This window comes from Chiloscyllium plagiosum, unplaced genomic scaffold (genome assembly GCF_037043375.1).
Source record: "Chiloscyllium plagiosum isolate Xiang-an unplaced genomic scaffold, Cpla_swu_hap1 HiC_scaffold_2, whole genome shotgun sequence".
Lineage (NCBI taxonomy): Eukaryota > Metazoa > Chordata > Chondrichthyes > Orectolobiformes > Hemiscylliidae > Chiloscyllium > Chiloscyllium plagiosum.
This window is the reverse complement of record NW_028270140.1, coordinates 19,285,918-19,307,029: the sequence shown is the minus strand read 5'-3', so window position 1 is coordinate 19,307,029 and position 21,112 is coordinate 19,285,918. Positions and strand designations below refer to the sequence as shown.

At 38.8% G+C, this 21,112-nt stretch overlaps 1 protein-coding gene across 5 annotated transcripts in view; it reads left to right on the top strand.

The window, feature by feature from the left end:
- The window catches only part of ttc39b (tetratricopeptide repeat domain 39B), a 130,026-nt gene that overhangs the window by 11,739 nt on the left and 97,175 nt on the right, over nucleotides 1-21,112 (top strand). For 4 of the 5 annotated variants that reach the window (XM_043720582.2, XM_043720574.2, XM_043720557.2 and 1 more), the window contains exon 2: nucleotides 20,739-20,773. In XM_043720582.2, the coding sequence (XP_043576517.2) occupies nucleotides 20,739-20,773 (35 nt within the window). Of the gene's footprint in view, nucleotides 1-20,738; nucleotides 20,774-21,112 lie in introns of those variants that run through there. The other variant, XM_087995058.1, reaches the window with a different exon arrangement.

The following is a 21,112-nucleotide window of genomic DNA, read 5'->3' as shown; positions in this document are numbered from 1 at the left end:
CGCCTTCCTAACCTGCAATCTTCTTCCTGACCTCTCCGCCCCCACCCCCATTCCGGCCTATCACCCTCACCTTGACCTCCTTCTACTTATCACATTTTCAATACCCATCCCCCAAGTCCCTCCTCCCTACCTTTTATCTTAGTCTGCTGGACACACTTTCCTCATTCCTGAAGAAAGGCTCATGCCCGAAACATCGATTCTCCTGCTCCTTGGATGCTGCCTGACCTGCTGCGCTTTTCCAGCAACACATTTTCAGGCCCTATTCTCTCCCTAGTTACCCTGTTGTCCTTATTTGTAATAACCTTTTGGATTCTCCTTAATTGTATTTGCCAAAGCTATCTCATGTCCCTGGTTTGCCCTCCTGATTTCCCTCTAAAGTATACTCCTACTTTCTTTATACTCTTCTAAGGTTTCACTTGATCTATCCTGTCTATACCTGACATATGCTTCCTTCTTTTTTTTAACAAACCCTCAATTTCTTTAGTCATCCAGCATTCCCTAAAACTACCAGCCTTCCCTTTCACCCTGACAGAAATATACTTTCTCTGGATTCTTGTTATCTCATTTCTGAAGGCTTCCCATTTTCCAGCCGTCCCTTTACCTGCGAACATCTGCCTCCAATCAGCTTTCGAAAGTTCTTGCCTAATACCATTAAAATTGGCCTTTCTCCAATTTAGAACTTCAACTTTTATATCTGGTCTATTCTTTTCCATCACTATTTTAAAACGAATAGAATTATGGTCGCTGGCCCCAAAATGCTCCCCCACTGACACCTCAGTCACCTGCCCTGCCCTATTTCCCAAGAGTAGGTCAAGTTTTGCACCTTCTCTAGTAGGTACATCCACATACTGAATCAGAAAATTGTCTTGTACACACTTAAGAAATTCCTCTCCATCTAAACCTTTAACACTATGGCAGTCCCAGTCGATGTTTGGAAAGTTAAAATCCCCACCATAACTACCCTATTATTCTTACAGATAGCTGAGATCTCCTTACAAGTTTGTTTCTCAATTTCCCTCTGACTATTGGGGGGATCTAAAATACAATCCCAATAAGGTGATCATCCCTTTCTTATTTCTCAGTTCCACCCAAATAACTTCCCTGGATGTATTTCCAGGAATATCCTCCCTCAGCACAGCTGTAATGCTATCCCTTTTCAAAAATGCCACTCCCCCTCCTCTCTTGCCTCCCTTTCTATCTTTCCTGTAGCATTTGTATCCTGGAACATTAAGCTGCCAGTCCTGCCCATCCCTGAGCCATGTTTCCGTAATTGCTATGATATCCCAGTCCCATGTTCCTAACCATGCCCTGAGTTCATCTGCCTTCCCTGTTAGGCCCCTTGCATTGAAATAAATGCAGTTTAATTTATTAGTCCTACCTTGTCCCTGCCTGCCCTGACTGTTTGACTCACTTCTATTCTCAGCTGTAGCCGTCTCAGATCTTCCTCACTATCTCCCTGGGTCCCCCCCCCCCCACTTTACTAGTTTAAATCCTCCCAGGCAGTTCTAGCAAATTTCGCTGCCCGTATATTAGTCCCCTTCCAATTTAGGTATAATCCGTCCTTCTTGTACAGGTCACCTCTACCCCAAAAGAGATTCCAATGATCCAAAAATGTGAGTCCTTCTCCCATTTACCAGCTCCTCAGCTATGCATTCATCTGCTCTATCCTCTTATTCCTGCCCTCACTAGCTTGTAGCACTGGGAGTAATCCAGATATTACTACCCTTGAGGACTCCTTTTTAAATTTCTGCCTAACTCTTTGTAATCTCCCTTCAGAGTCTTAGTCTTTTCCCTTCCAATGTCGTTGGTTCCAATGTGGACAATGACCTCCTGCCGGCCCCTCTTCCCCCGTGAGAACATTCTGCACCCTCTCTGAGACATCCTTGATCCTGGCACCAGGGAAACAACACACCATTCTGCTTTTTCTCTGCTGGCCTCAGAAATGTCTGTCTGTACCTCTGACTACAGAATCCCCTAACACAATTGGTCTCTTGGAAGCCAACGTACCCCTTGTTGTATTAGAGCCAGTGTCAACACCAGAAACTTGGCTGTTCTTGCTATGTTCCCCTGAGAATCTATCACCCCCTACATTTTCCAAAACAGCATACCTGTTTGAAATGGGTATATCCACAAAAGACTCCTGCACTAGCTGCCTACCTCTCTTACCCTTCCTGGAGTTAACCCATCTATGTGACTGTATCTGAGATTTTCCCCCCTTCCTATAACTGCCATCCATCACATACTGTTGCTGTTGCAAATTCCTCATTGCTTCTATCTGTCCCTCCAACCAATCCACTCGATCTGATAAAATTCGCATCCACCAGCATTTATGGCAGATATAATCCGCAGTAACTCTTAAACTCTCTTTAAACTCCCACATCTGACAAGAAGTACATATCACTGCAAAAGCCATTTTTGCTCCTTCACAGTCTACAGACCCTGAAAATAACACCGTCTTATTCCTCTACAAACACTGCCCCAGGTTAAATAAATAGCTATGGCTTATATTTTAAGTTTAATCAAGAGACTTATCTCCAAAAACATATAATCAAGAAAGAATCCACTATACTCACTACTGCAGCCTTTCTATTGGACAGACTTAAAACAACAATTAACTTATCTGATTCTGTGCTGTGAACTTCGCCCAACAGTTCCTCCAAGATTAGTTGTGAATTTCACTGTTTGTTAATTTTCCCATATGCACTCTGATGTCCAGCGATACACAAATTCAAACAGCAAAGGCGGTAACTGTGCAGGTTCTCTCTCTCTCGCTCTCTCTCTCTCTCTCTCCTGCACTGTCCTCACCATGTGCTTCCTTTGTCTGTTCTCCTCCCTTTTAAAACTGCTGTTGTTTTGACTTTTTTTTCCCAAAGTTCCAAAACAATGCAACAGCATATAAAACAGTAATTGCTGCTCCTGGAATTCGAGGAAATCACCTCCAACACCTAAAAAGCCCGCACTTGGGCAATTTATATTTAAGCCTAATTGCAATTTCAAACTTAAGAAACATGATTTGCCAAGGAAATGCCTGACTCCAGGAGCAATTGTGATGAAGTACAGCACTGAAGGAGGCCATTTGGCCCATTGTGTCCATGGCGGTTGATAAACCATTGTCCAATTGCATTCCATCTTTCAGCTTTGAGCCATAGCTCTGTAGTTACCTCACTTTACGTGCACAGTTGTATTTTTAAATGCTGTGAATGTTTCTGCACACTCCTCCTCTTAGATAGTGAGCATCAGACTCCTACTGTGCCTTCAGTAGAGCATATTCCTCCTCTACTCCATTCAGTCCTTACACCAATGAACTTCACACCTACATCACTGTTATTGATCCCTCTGTTAAAAGAAAAAAAAAACTCCTTCCTATCAGTTCATCTAGGTCACTGATAACTGTATACCACTTGATTATAACTCCCAATAGCCTCCACTATTCCCAATAGAAACAAATTTAGCCTGTTTATCCTCACAGCTAAAATTCTCCTGTTCTGGCAACATCATTGTAAATCTCTATATTCTGTCTAGTGCAGTCACTTCCTTTGAAATGAGATGAGCAACCCAGTGTGCAGCATTCCAGCTGGTTCAAAATGGTCTTTTACACAATCCCAGCATAATCTCACTGCTGTTATCTCTAACCCCAACCACCAAAGTAATATCTCTGTCTTCTTAATTCTTTAACTACCTGCCCTATTACCTTTCAGGGTTCTGAAAGCATATCCAAGTCTTTTCTTAATCACAATGAGGGATTCTGCCTCTGTCACTCTTTTTAAATTCATTTGTGGGATGTGGGCATTATTGGCTGGCCAGCATTTATTGCTTGACCCTTGTTGCCCTTAAAAGGGTGGTGATGAGCTGCCCTCTTGAAATGTTGCAGTCCACCTGCTGTGGGTTGACCCACAGTGGCAAGAGGGAGGGAATTCCAGGATTTTGACCCAGCGACAGTGAAGGAATGGTGATATAATTTCACCATGGTCAGAATGGTGAGTGGCTTGGAAGGGAACTTGAAGGTGGTGATGTCCCCATGTTTCTGCGACTCTACTCTTTCCGTAATACTACCACTTATTGTGGAGCTATGTAGTTCCTTGCCTTGCTTGTCCTCCCCAAATTTCAAGTGTGGAGATGATAATCTATAATTATCATCAGATGTTGTTAAACATATTATAACATAATCTGGCCCCACATGTAACAAAACCCACATAATACACACTTCACTATGGCAGTGAACTCTGAGTATGGACTGAGGAGAAGAATAAGAGGCTATGGAATGCCTTGGGATGAGAAGTGTCTTTTAATAAGTGCAAGCCCTTTGTTTCTAGCATTTCCTGGAGCTTTGTGGGGTGCACTTTGATGAGGTTTTTGTTCCAGTCCTAAAGAAAACGTGCGATGCTGAATTTGGCTCTAGATCCACAACTATCATAGTCAATTCTTAGCTCAGTCCTTTTGAGAACTGAACAGGCTAAATTTCTGTACAATTAATATTCTATTACATTAATGTTAATGATTAAACTAATAGTCACAAGAATGCAATAGGAGTAAGTAATTTTGAATTGTGTAGGCAAGACAATGGTGGCCCTTCTCTTTGAGCTGCTGCAGATCTTGTAATGGAGTTGGGTGGGGAATACCATCAAATTGATAGCATTGATGAAGGAATGTGATTATCTGTACAGATCAGCATGTTGTACAACTTGGAGAAGCATTCAATATTATTCTGTTATGATACTCCTTCTCAGGTTTTTTGCCATGCTAACAGACATAAGTACCTTGGTGAACTGTTGCAGTGCATCCTGTAAAATATACACATTACCTATTCTCCTGATTTACATATCTTCTATTTGCTGTTTTATCTTTGTCATCTTCCTCGTGATCTCTAATATATCTATCTATTCCTACCCATCTTATTTCATTACCACTTTGTAAACTGCTTTGTTCTAACAAATAAAGGTCTAACTTGCCCTTCTGATCAGGACCCCAATGAAAATGTTCTTTCTAAACACTGAGTAAATATCCTTCTTTGTAGCAGCGAAATTGACGTTTCGGGCAAAAGCTCTTCATCAGGAATTATATCTGCTATTACCAGTAGCAGACCAATCCAAAACATGCCTGTACTTCTTCTGGAATTTATCTCTGCACGTGCAGTATAATAGAAGAAAGGTTTACAAGTTCGCGAAACGTCAATTTCGCTGCTACAAAGAAGGATATTTACTCAGCGTTTAGAAAGAGCATTTTCATTGGGGTCCTGATCAGAAGGGCAAGTTAGACCTTTATTTGTTAGAACAAAGCAGTTTACAAAGTGGTAATGAAATAAGATGGGTAGGAATAGATAGATATATTAGAGATCACGAGGAAGATGAACTTGTAAACCTCAAATCTTTCTTCTATTATACTGCACGTGCAGAGATAAATTCCAGAAGAAGTACAGACATGTTTTGGATTGGTCTGCTACTGGTAATAGCAGATATAATATAGCATTATATATGTCTTGAATGAACCTCTTTGCTGCCAGAGCTTTGACATGGTGAAAGACTTGGAGCTGTGCAAAGAAAGACACTTAAGAGAGAATTATAAGTAAAACTACTGAATTGCTTCTAGCCCACTTGGATGCCTTTGATACAGGGCCAACAGTTCAAGGCATTCTGTTTTATTTCACCCTAAATATGATAAGAATGTTGTAGAACACGATTGAGAGGTGTGAACAAGGAAATGACAGCTGTTAATGCAGAATACAAGCAGGTTGTATTAGAACTGTTTTTCTGCATCGAGAGAGAATTAATTACTGACAAGCCAGTGAAAGTGTGTGTCCAATACCACTGTTATGAATTTAACCAAGAACAATTATGAAGGCATGAGAGCAGAGTTGGCAAAAGTGAACTGGTAATTTAGCTAAAAGGACAGGTCAATAGAAATGAATTAACAACCATTAAAGGAGATATTCCAAAAAGCGTAGAATAGATCCATTCCAGTAAACAAGAAAAATTTATGAAGGATGGACACAACATCAAGGTACATTTAAGAAATTCAAATATAGTATCAAACATAAAAAACAACATATAATTGTAGAAAGATAGGTGGCAGGTCAGAAGATTGGGTAGTATATTTAAAACAGCAAAGAATTACTGCAAGTTTAATAAGGATGGAAAAATTAGAGTACGAGAGAAACTTAGCCAAAAATATTAAAAACAGGAAAAGTTTCTTCAAATATTTCAAAAAGAAAAGAGTTAACAGAGTAAGTGTTGGTCCTATGGAAGATGATGTGGGGAATTAGTAATAGGGGTTAAAGAGATGGCAGATGAATTGGACAGATACTTTGTGTCGGTCTTCACTGGAGAGAATACAAGTAGCATTCCACAAATAGTTGTGAATTGGGAGTTAAAGGTGAGGGAGGAGCTCAATAAAATTACAATTACCGGGAAAGTAATACTAAGTAGTACTATATTAGAGATCATGAGGAAGATGACAAAGATAAAACAGCAAATAGAAGATATGTAAATGGTGGGATTTGCAAGTTGACATGTCCCTGAGTCCTGATGATTTTATCTTAGCATCTTAAGAAGTAGCCAGTGAAATAGTTGTTGTGAATTTCCAGCACACACAGTACTTTGCTTTTATTTGAGAGAGTTGATGTGTTGGTTTGAATTTACTAAAACTCATTAAATTTGGGGAAGGTTCCTTTAGATGGTAAGACAGCTAATTTAACTCCTTTATTTAAAAAGGGAGTGAGACGAAATGGCAGAAAACTGCAGGCCAGTTAACTTGATATATGTCATAAGGAAAATGTTAGAAGCCATTATTAAATATTAAAATCGGGCAATTGGATACGTTCAAGGTAATCAGGCAGAGCCAACATGGCTTTGTTAAAGGAAACCATGTTTAACTAATTTATTGGAGTTTGTTGAAGATGTAACCTTTTTCTTTGGATTGGGAATCAATGGAAGTATTGTACATAGATTTCCATAAAGCATTTCATTAGATGCCACATCACAGTGCAGAAAATAAAAGTTTTTAGTATTGAGAGGTAACATATTGACATGGATAGAAGATCTGTTGACTGACAGAAGCCAAAAGTAGGAATAAATGGATCTTTTTCAGACTGGCAGAATGTGACAATAAAGGATATTCTGATTCTGATGAGTGGTGTGCCACAGGGGTCAGTGCTGGAGCCTCAACTCTTTAGAATTAAGACAACTGATTTGGATGAAGTCATCAAAGATATAATAGCTAAATTTGCTCATGACACAAAGATGGGAAGGAAAGTGAGTTGTATAGAGGACATAAGGAGTCTGCAAAGATCTATGGATAGGTTAAGTGAGTGGGCAAAGACCAGGCAAATGGAGTACAATGTGGGAAAATGTGAAATTGTCCATTTTTGGCAGAAAAAAGGAAAAAGAAGCACATTATTTTCAGAGCTCTGAGATGTAGAGAGATCTGGGTGTCCCAGTGCATACATTGCACAGAAGGTTACTATACAGGGAAAGTAAGTAATCAGGAAAGTTAATTGAATGTTTTATTGCAAGGAGAATTTTGATGCAGGAGTAAGGAGGTTATATTTATTATACAATGCATTGGTGTGACCACATCTGGAATACTGTGTACAGGACTGATCAACTTTCTTACAGAAGGACATTATTGCATTGGAAACAGTTCAGAGAAGGTTTACTAGATGAATACTTGTAATGAATGGATTGTTACATAAAGAAAGATGAGACAGGTTAGGCCTATATTCTCTGGAATTTAGAAGAGTCAGTGATGACTTAATTGAAACATGCAAGACTCTGACAGGAATTGACCGGGTGAAAGGATGTTTTCTCTTGTGGTAGATTCTAGAAGTAGGAGTCATAATTTAAAAATAAGGAGTTGCTCATTTAAAATAGAGACGAGGAAAGAAAGTTTTCTCTGAGGGCAAAGTGTCTTTGGAATTCTGTTCTTGAAAAGGCAGTGGAGGCAGAATCTTCAAATTATTTTAAAGCAGTGGTACTTAGATTCTTGATTGTCAAGGGGATTATCAGGGGTATTCAGAAATGTGGAGTTGAGGTTAAAATCACATCAGCTATGATTTTATTGAATGATTGAGCAGGCTCAAAGGGCAGGATAGCCTACTCTTGTTCCTTATTTGTATGAAGTATGTAGAGCAGTTCGCTTGTTTTAACCAGCAGCTTGCACATATTAAGAACTGTACTTACAGACGTGCCATCTTTCCAACATGCCTCACAATTACAGGATTTGCAGTCTAAAAGCTGGCCCCTGAAGTCCAGGCACAGATTCCTGTTTTTATTTATTGTGTATTTTTTCAAGTTAAAGTATTATTTCAGGTGAACTGACTCATTGAATCACTATTTACCAAGATTGGAGACTTTATGAAAATTAGAAACCCACTTCTTAAAATGTCTTTACATCTTTGCTTTGCAAATCACAATTTAGAACAATTATTCAATAAATTGTTTATAAATTCCTGATGTCAAAGGCTCGGTCTGTTACAACGTCAGCGATTTGACCAAGAGGTCTTTAAACTTGTCAGAAAAATCCTTCCAGATACATTAACCCTGTGGTGTTAGGCTAACTACAGTTGTTCCAGTGGACACTTCCACTCTTTAATGATTTGGTTTAGATTGGTATCAGTCATAGCTCAGGATTAGCACTTTCACCTTTTGAGTCAAATCTTCATGGGTATAAGACACAGTTCAGGCATTACTGCTCTTTTCTTTATTCATTTGTGGGGTGTGGGCATGGCTGGCTGGCCAGCATTTATTGCTTGTTCCCGGTTGCCCTTGGGAAGGTGGTAGTGAGCTGCCATCTTGAACCGCTGCAGTCCACCTGCTGTGGGTTGACCTTGGAATTCTTAGGGAGTGAATTCCAAGATATTGACCCAGTGACAATGAAGGTATAGCAATACATTTCCAAGTCAGAATGGTGAGTGGCTTGGAGAGGAACTTGAAGGTGGTTGTGTTCCCATGTTCTGCTGCTATAATCCAGACACTTCAGTGCAGTTACAGAGAGTATTGCATTATGGAATGAAGCATTAAAACAAGGCCCCTCTGCTTCTTCAGTTGGATGCAAAACATCCCATGTTCTTGCATACAGAAGAACTGGAACATTTCCCTGCTGTCCTGACCAATATTTATTTCTAAAATAGACAATCCTGTTGTCCAAAGATGTGCAAGGTGGGTGGATTGGCTCTGCTAAATTGCCCTTAGTATCTAGGGATGTGCAGGCTCGGTGCATTAGCCATGGGAAATGTGAGATTATAGGGATAGGGTAGAGAGGTGAATCTGGATGGATTTCTCTTTGGAGGGATGGTATGGACTCAATGGGCCAAACGGCTTACTTCCACACAGTAGGGAATCTATAATTATATGTTGTGATCTAACTGCTGTTGTGGGAAGTGATTGCCTGCAAATGACATGCTGTTTCAACATTACAAGAGTGTCCATACTTCAAAAGTACTTCTATGGCTGTAAAGTGTTTTGAGGACATTGAGGTTCTGAAAGGCGCTATAAAAATGTAAATTTGTTCTCTTTAGAGATTCAATTTCTCTTTTATATTCTATTGATGTGAGCATGACTGATCAATGCAAAATGACTCATTGTTTCAGTTTGCTTGAAATGGCACAAAGATGTAAATTACTGGAGAAACTCAGCAGATCTCAAAATACTAACTCCGTTTTCTCCCTGCGGATGCTGTCAGACCTGCTCCAGCGATTTCTTGTTTGTGTGTTTCAGATCTCCAGCTTCTGCACTCCTTTGGTTTATTTTAGTGTTTGAAATGGCACCCTGATATTGACTTGTTAATCGCCAGAACAATGACCAAGTGAGTAATTGGAAAAGGGTTGAAGCTGAGGGACAAAACAAATAACATTTAACATTTAAACTACTAAACTTAGAGCTGCTATTTACAATGGCAAACAGCCCATTTGATCTTTTTGTTGATGTTAACATGACAAAATTCTGCTGCCTGTAGCACAGTTTAAATTAAATCACAACAAAAGTGCTTATCTTCATTGGCATTGAGGCTATTTTAACAATTACAGGAAACATTGCCACAAGCTCTCACAGATCGATCTTGGGGAGACCTTCCCTGCTTTTTGAAATAGCATTATGGGATCATTTACAGCCACCTGAGAGCTAGTAATCTGCATACTGTTACTCTCTATGTTTTTGGTAATTACTGCTTTTCCGCACGAAGGCAACAAGCAGTTGATCTGAACAATGAATACCTGATTAAAAATCACACAACACCAGGTTATAGTCCAACAGGTTTATTTGGAAGCACTAGCTTTCGGAGCGTTGCTCCTTCATCAGATGGTTGTGTCTGAAGGAACAACGCTCCAAATGCTAGTGCTTTCAAATAAACCTGTTGGACTGTAAACCTGTTGGTGTTGTGTGATTTTTTAACTTTGTACACCCTAGTCAACACCAGCAGCTCCAAACAGTGAATATATTTATTTTGTTGCACTGCACCTGAATAAGTGTCAGGTTCATGCTCTGGAAATGAGCTAGAGTAAACATGCAATCAATATCCATCCAATGTGTTTTAAACAAAAAAAGCAAGAAATAATTTGCATTCATTTCACTTCCCATGCCATATGATATTCCAAGGTGCTAAGTGCCAGAATATTCCTGCTTTCTCTCGCCTTCCGTCTTGGGTAGAAAATGTTGTTTCGACCAAAGCTGAGCAAGTCCCCTCACTGTCCCTCTAGTCCACTTTTATTTGTGGCTTTTTATTAATCTGGGAATGGAACCAATTTCGGCTCCAAAAGGGGATTTACCCAAAGATAAAGAGGTCACAAAGATAAAGGCTGAGGTGTTAAATGGATAATTTGTATTAGTCTTTACAATGGAAGAATATGCTGTCCAGGTTGCGGTGAAAAATGTAATTCAGATACATGAAGTGTTTAAAGTTGGAGAGGAAGTGGTATTGGAGAGGAAGTTATCTGTACTTAAAATTGTTAAGGCATTGGGGTAGATGAGAGACCTCTAAGGATACAGGAGAAGTGAGAATGAAAATTGCAGAATACTTGCAATAATTTTCCAGCCTTCCTTAGACTCAGGTGGTACCAAAAGGATGCAAACTTAAGCCCAAAAACTAGAGTCAGTTTAAATTTGGTGGTGGGGAAGCTTCTCGAAATGATAGTTGGGACAAAAGCCATAATAACTTGGACAAATACAGGTTAATTAGGAAAAGCTAGCACAAAAGTTTTAAGAATAAATCATGTTCAACTAACTTACTGGAGTGTTTTGATTTAGGTAAGATAATTGATTGGGTTAATCCTGATGGACTTCAGGAGCAGCAATGTGAAATTCTGTGCTTTGCCCATGGACTCCATGCAATGGTGATTAGACAAGTGGGAGATGAGGGAACTGTTTGGTGTTTCAGAAGATATATTGGTCATTTATGTTTTCGGTAAAGCTGTTTACCAAATAGCTGGCTTCATTTGAGAGGTTCTCTGGTGAAACAACGTGTCTCTGTGGGATGGAAACTAATATTAGATTTATATTGTAGTCTGAGGTGCTGTGTGCACTGTTTACATTGTGGGTAGATTGCAAGGAAGTGAGCAACAGAAAAACAACTCTGTAACTCTTGCGTAGGGGCTTTGGGCCTAAAGTTATGAGTCAGCACTCCATTTCTGGTTGCAAATTCTCTGTGCATAGCTTGGGTCTTGAGAAGAGAGATAAGGCTAAAATGTTTGTAGATTTATTTGAGAATTGGACCAGTAAATGATTTCCAAATGAGTATTGTGGGACTATAGCAGTTGAAGGAGGAGGCTGAGCACAATTACCTTCACCTTCTTGAATTCACAATGTATTCAAAACTAATGTGTTCTCAAAAATTGCTAACCTTCAACTAATATTCCAAAAGCAAATTTGACTAAAAAATAAATCCTATTTCAAAAAAAAAGTTAGTATTTGGCAAGCATTGCTATTCTTATTTTATAGTTTCTGGAAGTGATTTCAGTCTTATTAAAACCATATTGTGGTTTATTTCATGGTACTTCAAATATCCTGAAGGTATATCCAGGTTTTTTTTCATAGGATTGCAACTTTTAATTGAGTCACAAACCAAGAGTCAGAGTTCATTCATCTTGATTGGAAAAATAATGATATATGCATTTTGTGCCATCTTGGAAAAAAATTAACACAATAGAAAAGGTCAAGTTGAAAAGTGTCTGCCTGATACTTTTGCTATAAGAAGCATATCTTTGGAGCTACTGATCCAAGATGCTCATAAAATGCTTTAAATTGATGTGCACTAATGTTATTGACTCAACTGAGTTACCAGTTAACAGTTCTGAAACTTGCTCATGTTTTGAAATTTTTATTTTATTACATCAGTAACATAATATCTAACATAGATTGGTACAGTTCATGTTATTTGTTCATTGATTCTGTTGTGTACAATGTGAAATGTGGAGTGCTATGTTTTCTCCTTCTGCATCCAAGTGGAAAATTGTTCATTATGCTTTTTATGACTGACATCTTTCAGTATGTTAAGAAGCAAACAACGAAGTTCTTTGAGCTTTTGTTTGCCTCACGCTGCCTTTTGCAGGTAAAGCACTTGCAGCCCAAACCATTGTATAAAGGCCAGCGTCTATTCCCTTTGACATGAGCAACATGTTGTATTCCATGGTTTTGTACTTTTTTTGTACTAACCAAGCTGGAAATTCAGAGCTGGACAAGTAGTTTTCCACTTTGGGATGTTGAACATAATCAGATCAGGTGCAACACCAAGGAGATGCTGTTTTGTAACAGTGTGCCAAAAAACAGCTTGACACTTCCATTTTGTTCATGTATTGCTTTGGACTGTCCAAGTGAGATCAGGCAACTTGTGAGTATTCGGTGAAAGCAGCAGATCTAAAGCTTCAAATGAAGTGGCAATGCTGTGTGTGAGTGAAGTTTTTATTGCTGCTTTGCCTCTAAGCAGTGTTGATGTTAAAAGAAATGATTTGTGAAATATAGCATTTTTCTAATCTATTGAATTTCAGTGCAATTCCTGGCCAAGTAAGTACTTTCAAAAAGTGGGCAATTTTGTAATGAAGGGAATGAGAAAGACAAACTGCAAAGCTAACATCCCATGGTCATGATGGCTGTAGCCAAGAGTTCTTTAAAAAAAATGATGGCGGTTAGACACAGAGGTTTGAATCTTTCGAAATCTACTGGATTCTGGAATGGTTCTAGTGGATTGGAAGGCCACAATTCAAGAAAGCATAGAAACTGAGAATATATGCCAGTGAATATGACATCAGTTATCAGAAGACAGCTTCAATCCATTATAAAGGAAATAATGACATGGCACCTAGAAAATCATATTATTAGGTAAAGTCAGAATGGTGTTTTGAATTACAAATTGTTTAACAAATTTTCTGAGAATATTTGAGGATTTAACAAGCAGGGTAATTAAGTGGGGAGATACATGGAATTGGCCTTTGAGAGGGGCAAGATTTCTAAGATATTCCTGAAACTACTTAGCCACATTTGGACTGCTGATAGCTAGGTAAGTCAGAGACACAATAGGTGGTAAGACTTTGGGGTTCAGACAATTTTGGGAGTATAGTGTTTGGGGAAGGGAAATCCTTACTCAGATTGATCTCTGGCACCACCTGAAGTTATTTTCTTGATTGTTCTTGTTCAACTTATTTTACTATAATTTGCTTTAGTGCCCAAGGCTTACAGAGGTGATAATTGGTGTGGGTTCTCTTGGCAGGCATCATCAACAGTAACTTATACAGTGCTTCTAACAAAGCAAAACATTTATAGGTGCTTTGCATGAGATGAAAGCAGATCTCAAGCCAAAAATTGAGATATGAGGGTGGATGTTTAAAGTTTGATAAAAGTGATGTGTTTTAAAGAAGCATCTTAAAAGAAGTGAGAGTGATTTAGGAAGGGAACTGTACAGTTTATAGTCTAGTTGGTTGATATCATGGCTGCCAGTGGTAGGATGAAGGAAATAGCGGATGTGTTTAGGAATCCAGAGGCTGCTTCAGGGACAGGATAATTAAGTGGGGAGATTCAGAGACAGTTGAGCAAAGTTGTGAGCAAATGTTCTAAACTTGATGCTTTGGAGTCTGAAACTCCAAGGCAAACATAGTAGAGTTGAGTGAGTAGGACTTGATGCAGGGTGGGATATCCGCTACAATGTTTAAGATGAACAGAATTTATGGAGATTGAAGAGGCTATAGAATAACATTGGAATATGCAAGTTTTTAAAAAATTCACTCATGAGCATCTTTGGGCTAGGCCAGCATTTATTTCCGATCCCTCATTCTCCAGGGGGCAATTAAGAGTCAACCACATTGCTGTGGGACTGGAGTCACATGTATGCCAGACCAGGTAAGAATGACAGATTTCTTTCCCTAAAGGACATTAGTGAACTAGAAGGGTTTTTCTGACAATCGGCATTGGCTTCATAGTCATCATAAGACCTTAATTCTAGATGTTTTTTGAATTCAAATTCTACCATCTGCCATAGCAGGATTTGAACCCTAAACTAGTCCCAGCTGCCTGTTCCTGGTCTATAATCCCTCCAAACCTTTCCTGTTCATGTACTTATCCAAATGTCTTTTAAACGTTGTCCCCAGAATGTAAGATGAATTTTAGATTAATAATCTAGTGATAATGCCACTAGGCAATTGCCTCGTCCAAGTCTGAAGATAACAAAGGTATGGATGTGAGTTTTGCCAGCGAGAGGGCTGAGATAGAGACAGAATTGGAATTATGCAGAATCTTCATGGAGAACATTGGAGTTTGTAGCAAAAGGTGTATCAGTCCTCATAGTGGTGAGCAACCATCTTTATTAGTCATTTACATTCTAAATCTTGGATAGAGGATTCTGAGAACCCTACAAATTTAGTCTAGATTAGATTAGATTACTTACAGTGTGGAAACAGGCCATTCGGCTCAACAAGTCCACACCGACCCTCCGAAGAGCAACCCACCCAGACCCATTCCCCTACATTTACCCCTTCACCTAACACTACGGGCAATTTGGCATGGCCAATTCACCTGACTTGCACATCTTTGGACTGTGGGAGGAAACCGGAGCACCCAGAGGAAACCCATGCGGTCTAGTTCCAAGTGTGTCCCTCACGTAAACAGGCCAAGTATAAAGACTATAACAAAGGCCAAAGACACTGGCCTTTAACCTGCGGATTTATTGGAGGAAATTACAGCTCATCCGAGACTGGCAGGTTAACAGCCTGGGCGGTGAAGGGGTTAAGGTGGATTGGATGTCATCAGTGGACCTCTGGCTGGAACTTTTACTGACCTGATTCAAAAGAAGTGGTTTGGTCAGAAAGCTGTAGGGAACCCACAATTTCTGGATTCACCAACATTTTGTGGAGTTTTAATGCTGCATTGTGGTCACAGATCAATTTCTACCTCGGAAGCCAGATGAGGCCTGCCTGCATATAACGCCATGTTGGTCATAGTGCTAATAGGAACAGGGCAATGTTGATCCTAGCATGGGATAAGGAAGGTGGGATCACTTATAGGCTGCCGATCGCAATGTGGGGGGTCTGGACTTGGGGAGAATCATCCAATTTCTTTATCTCACTACGTGACCAAAGCTTTTTTTGCCTGATAACATCGTAGGGTATCTCCATGGTCTTAATCTTTTCCTAACGAAAACTCTCAAACTGAACACAATATTGTAATTAATGTAAACATGATTTTTATAGATTTGGTATTACCACTTTGCTTTACTGTACCACCACTTACAAAAGCTAGGATCACATTTCTTATTTATATTACTCTATAAATTCATCCTTCCAGTTTTAAGTATTTACGGATCTGAACTGCTAAAATTTCTGTTTTGTATCTTTGAAGTTTTATCACCAATTCATTGGCTCCTGTCCCTAATTCAGCGTTAAATCTCTCTGACCTCAGCCCCATGTCATCATCTGTCTGTATCCTCCAGAAAACAGTGTGTGTACACTTATACACACATTTCCACTCTCTGGGACACTTGAAAGTGCCTCACACTCATTGAGTCATAGAGCCATACAGACCATTGGGTTCAATCAATCCATGTTGACCATAGTCCCAAACTAAACTAGTCCCAGCTGCCTGTTCCTGGTCTATAATCCCTCCAAACCTTTCCTGTTCATGTACTTATCCAAATGTCTTTTAAACGTTGTAACTGTACCCGCACCCACCATTTTCTCTGGAAATTCATTCCGGACATGAACCACTCTGTGTGTAACATAAAATTTGCCTCTCATATCTTTTTAAAATTTTTCTCCTCTCACCTTAGAAATATGCCCCCTGGTCTTGAAATTCTCACCTTAGGGAAAAGATACATACCATTCATCTTGTCTGTACTCGTCATACTTTCATAAACCTCTATAAAGTCACTTATTAACCTCCAATGCTGCAGTGAAAAAGGTCCCAGCCTATACTGCCTCTATTTATAACACAAACCCTCCATTCCCAGTAACATGATGGTAAATCTCTTCTGAATCCTCTCCAGCTTAATAATATACTTCCTATAGCTGGGCGACCAGAACTGGATGCAGTATTCCAGAAGATGCCTCACCAATGCCCTGTACAACCTCAACATGACTTGCTGACTCCTACACTGAAAGGACTGAGCAATGAAGGCTACAGTATGTTATTATTTCAGATCTTGGTTTATAATATTGAGGTCTTGGCTTTCAGTCTATCAGGGTGACTTGCTTTAGTTTTTAAGGGTTAGAAACTTATTTTTTAATCTGTCGATCAAAACAGCATTCCTAAGAATTCACGTGACTTAAGCTAAATGAGCTAATTGCTGAAGTGTTTACTGAGTTGAGCTTTAAAGTTCAGCAGGAGCCAGAGGTAGATTCAGTTCAGAAGAGGAAACCCGTACCAGCAGATGTGCTGTTTAGCAAATTTAAATAAAGCAAAGTAAAAGAAAATTCAGTGTACGATGTGTCTGTGAGTCTTGGTGAAGAATGTGGAGAATGTGGAGAATCACAACATGCAGCATGTTCATCAGACGATGAAATGAAACACTTGAGATCTTGGCAGTTGTTTAAGAAATTAAAGAATGGAGTGATACTTTACTGGGGTTAATTGTTGTCATAGATATTACTGCGAAAAACAATTGAATCTTTTTTTTCCACTGTATACGTAAGATCTTTCCAAATTAACCTGTGTTTTATTTCTTTGTGCAATAGTTTTATGTTCCTTGATTAAAAATACATTGGTAGCCTCTTGTGAATATGATCAGAGAGTGACCATCACAGTAACCAAATTGGAAAAATAAAACTTTGGTAGTTTGTCAAACTAGACTTCATGCTGGGATATGACTTTTCCAGTGTTACCATTAGTTGGAGTCATAACAGTTGCCCATATTGATGTTAAGATGTGTATATCTATAGAAAGTTGCAATTTTCACAACATTAAGAGTAGGCATTGTTGTGGAGAAAATATAGAGAATCACCAGGAGACGCAGAGAGTTCCTCAAGAAGTAGGTCTTTTATTTGCAAACAAAAAACTGTGACACTGAGAAAGCAGATTCTCGAATGCCCACGAACCTCAGGGTCCGTGGATTTTTATATTTTTTTTATCATGTTTCTGTTAGCTTATCAACATGTCCAACTATATTAATCAAAGTACCTCACTCTAGCTACACAATAAACCAGAGATGTTAGTTCCTATTATCTCTTTAGTTGTACATTCTACTTAATGTTATTCTAATGTCACGGTTAGATATTTATTGCTAACTCTGCTACAGTGATCTTCCATTCCAGACTAACCTGTCATGATAGATATTTAGCTATTCCATCTATTACAATAGTCTCCTGTCTTAAGCTGATTCTACTAATTATTAATTTGATATTTTAATGCCATGTCCCAAATATTTATGGCCCCAATTCTGTCATAATAACACTTAACAGAGAAACGTGCTTTATTGCTTGTGCTATCTCATCTCGCCATAGTGAACTTTCAGTCTTAACCTTACTCTGATAAGTGGTGTAAGAACATTCTACAATTCTTATCCCATCCTGCCTTCTCTTGGCCACAGGTTGCCAGTGGTCTTCATGCTTTAACCCTTCCCATGCTTTCATATTCTTAATTTTCCATAACATTTCCAAATTATGCTTTGCTCCAAACAGAGTAATATGCTTAAACCACCACATGTTTTCTGTTATGTTGCAATTTTGCTATCCATGCTATTGTATTCCATTAACAACATGAGCTTTATTTTTATTCATATATCTGATTGAAGTCCATCTTTCCTTCTTCTCACTTTTCCTTTGGATTACCACTGCATCTCTCCCCAGTCAGAAAATGAACTATTCTGCAGCTGGTTTGACTTTATTAGGAAAATGTCGTGTGCTATCATGATGCCTCCAGAAGCAAGGATGACATGAAAATGGTAGATTTCTGATTGGCCTTCTGTCTTATAGACGTTGTGGAGGGGAGCAAAAGCTGTGCATCACTTGAATTTCTTAATATTGCTTATATCATATCATAATGGCATTTATGTAGAGAAATAAAATGCCCTGATTGGTTTTAGATTAGTTTCCCTACAGTAGGGAAACAGGCAATTTGGCCCAACAAGTCCACACTGACCCTCTGAAGAGTAACCCACCCAGACCCTTTCCCCCCTCCTATATTCCCCCCGACTAATGCACCTAACACTGTGGGCAATTTAGCATGACCAATTCACCTGACTTGCACATCTTTGGATTGTGGGAGGAAAACGGAGCACCCGGAGGAAACACACGCAGACACGGGGAGAATGTGCAAACTCCACACAGTCACGCAAGGTGGGAATCGAGCCCGTGTCCCTGGCGCTGTGAGGCAGCAGTGCTAACTACTGTGCCACCGTGCTGCCCGAAATGGTCAACATCGCTAGACCACATTTGAAATTTGCTTCATTATTTTGCAGTCACTTTTTTTCTTAAAACCAGGAAACTGCTACACCATCTATTTATATCCTTTAAATTGATACTGGCAATTTGTTTTAGTTTTGCAATCTAATGTGACTTTAATTGTTTGTTACGCATAAATTTTCAATCTTAATATGTGCAATATTTTGGATTGGACTTTCATGTCTTGTAAAAGTTAATAATTGGTGTAGGTTGAACAAAAAATGAGTCTGCAGGATCAAGATTTTTGGCAAGTTTGTGTGGGCCACTGTTACAAAGTTGGAAAGAAGTTCAAATTTATGACCCGTCCTTGCACAGCGGTAGGGGAAAAAATAAATGTTATTCTTGCCCTTTATTTTCATTGGTTTATGTGGGTTTTGAAAGGCTACTGAAGACCTACCTTTGTTGACAGTTCATGAACATTGGGGGCAGCCTGCTGAGAAGGTTGAAATATTCTGCCAGTTAAAAATTAAATAGTTTGATGGCTTCAAGTGACTTTATTACATGCTGTATTATATGTTAGATGTGTTTTACTGCAGCTTTGAAGGCAAGTCGATCATGACATTGATCAGTACGAATTAGTGTTAAGTATCATTCCTATTGGGAAAAGTGATGCTACACTTTCAAAACTGAAACTCTGCTGTCCTAATCTTTAGTGTGTTAGATAACCACAGTTTTTCCAGTTTGAGACAAAGATCGGTTTGTAGCTTTCACCTTAGAAGGAAAAGAATTTCTGCTACTGGATTGTTTTAATTGACACGATTTTTGGAGTGGTTAGAAAAAAATTGGAAAGAAAATGTAGTTTTTTTTTCATATGGTTCCCTGGACTGGACCTGTTTTTGTAATGGCTTGTTTTGACACCTGAGACAATTATCAATGACTGACTGAGTTTCAAAAGGCATGGAGTCACATCACAGCTGGGGCTCATGCTTATAGTTCCAGTTTCAAGAGGTTATTAAAGGATATTTTTCTTTGTGGTTTCTAAATAGGTTAATGTTCTAACAACTGAAAGACCACTTGTGAGGATTTATCTTTTTTAATTGAGTCAGGATTTTTTTTATATGAATGATTGATTGTTGTTTCACTGACAACTCTTTTAGGTTCTTAGAGGTATAACTTGTTAAGTGTCCAAATCAAAGGATCTCCATTGTTATCCTGTAAGTGACCGCACAGAATATGTAAAGGTATGATGGGCAATGGGGTTATGAGGTCACATGAACACGAGGGAGTATAGATGGCCATGATAATATCAGGGGAATGTCTCATCAGGGAAATATACGTTGGTTTATGGTGTGCAGTATTGCCAGTAATAAGTTTAACTTTGATAATGTATATAATTTCCCTTTTTCAAAGTCCGTACATTGTTTCTTATCTTTTGTAACTCATTTTACTTACAGTAAGAAGGCCTATTCTCATGCTTATCTTTGATAACAGATTTGTAACTTTGCTGTTACTAGGTGTTAATAAAGGGACACATGAAGTTGCCAGTTGTTGAATATAGAGACGTTTATTTACTGACTTTTCAATCTGCGTTCTTCGTTGTCAACTGAAGTGCAATAGTCTTGACAAATTCAAACTTTTCTTAACCAATTCAAAATTAAAGTTTGTGAAGCAATGTCAGTTGTAACAGTGATTCATGCAGTTAGCCTTTTTATCTTTTTCTCTTCCTCACTCAAAAACTATTACATTTTAAGGATGGTGAGAGATTTAGCATTTTCTCTGTGATGTAATCTGTAAACTGCAGCAAGCTATAGACTAGATTCAAAATTAAAACTGTCATTTAATAAGTTCAGATTTCCCTCAACTGATAAATTGTGAATTAAAATCTTCATGTTATCACTTTCATTAACTTAGTCAACCACTAGAGGGACATCATTGTACTTTTCTTGTTTTACAGGACCAATTTGAAGATGCCTACGAAAACATCCCAGTGTAAGTACATTGTTAGGGTGCTTTTAAGTTTTGTTAAGACTTTGCATACTTTCACTTCTGTTTATATGCATGGTTATTTGAAAGCTACATCAGCACATTCAGGTTATTTTCTACGTTAAATTCATATCATTAACCACTGTTGCAATGTAGAAAATGCAGGAACAAATATCTGGCAGCTATTCCTGCAAAAAGAAATCACACTGGGGAGATGAAGCGGATTGTGACTGTTGAAGGATAGATGTTGTCCTAGGAACTATAGAACGCTTCCCTGCATTCTTTTTGTATGCCATGTCTCATCAGGAGGACAGTACTGCCTGTCACAAGTTCAGCAGTCCTTCA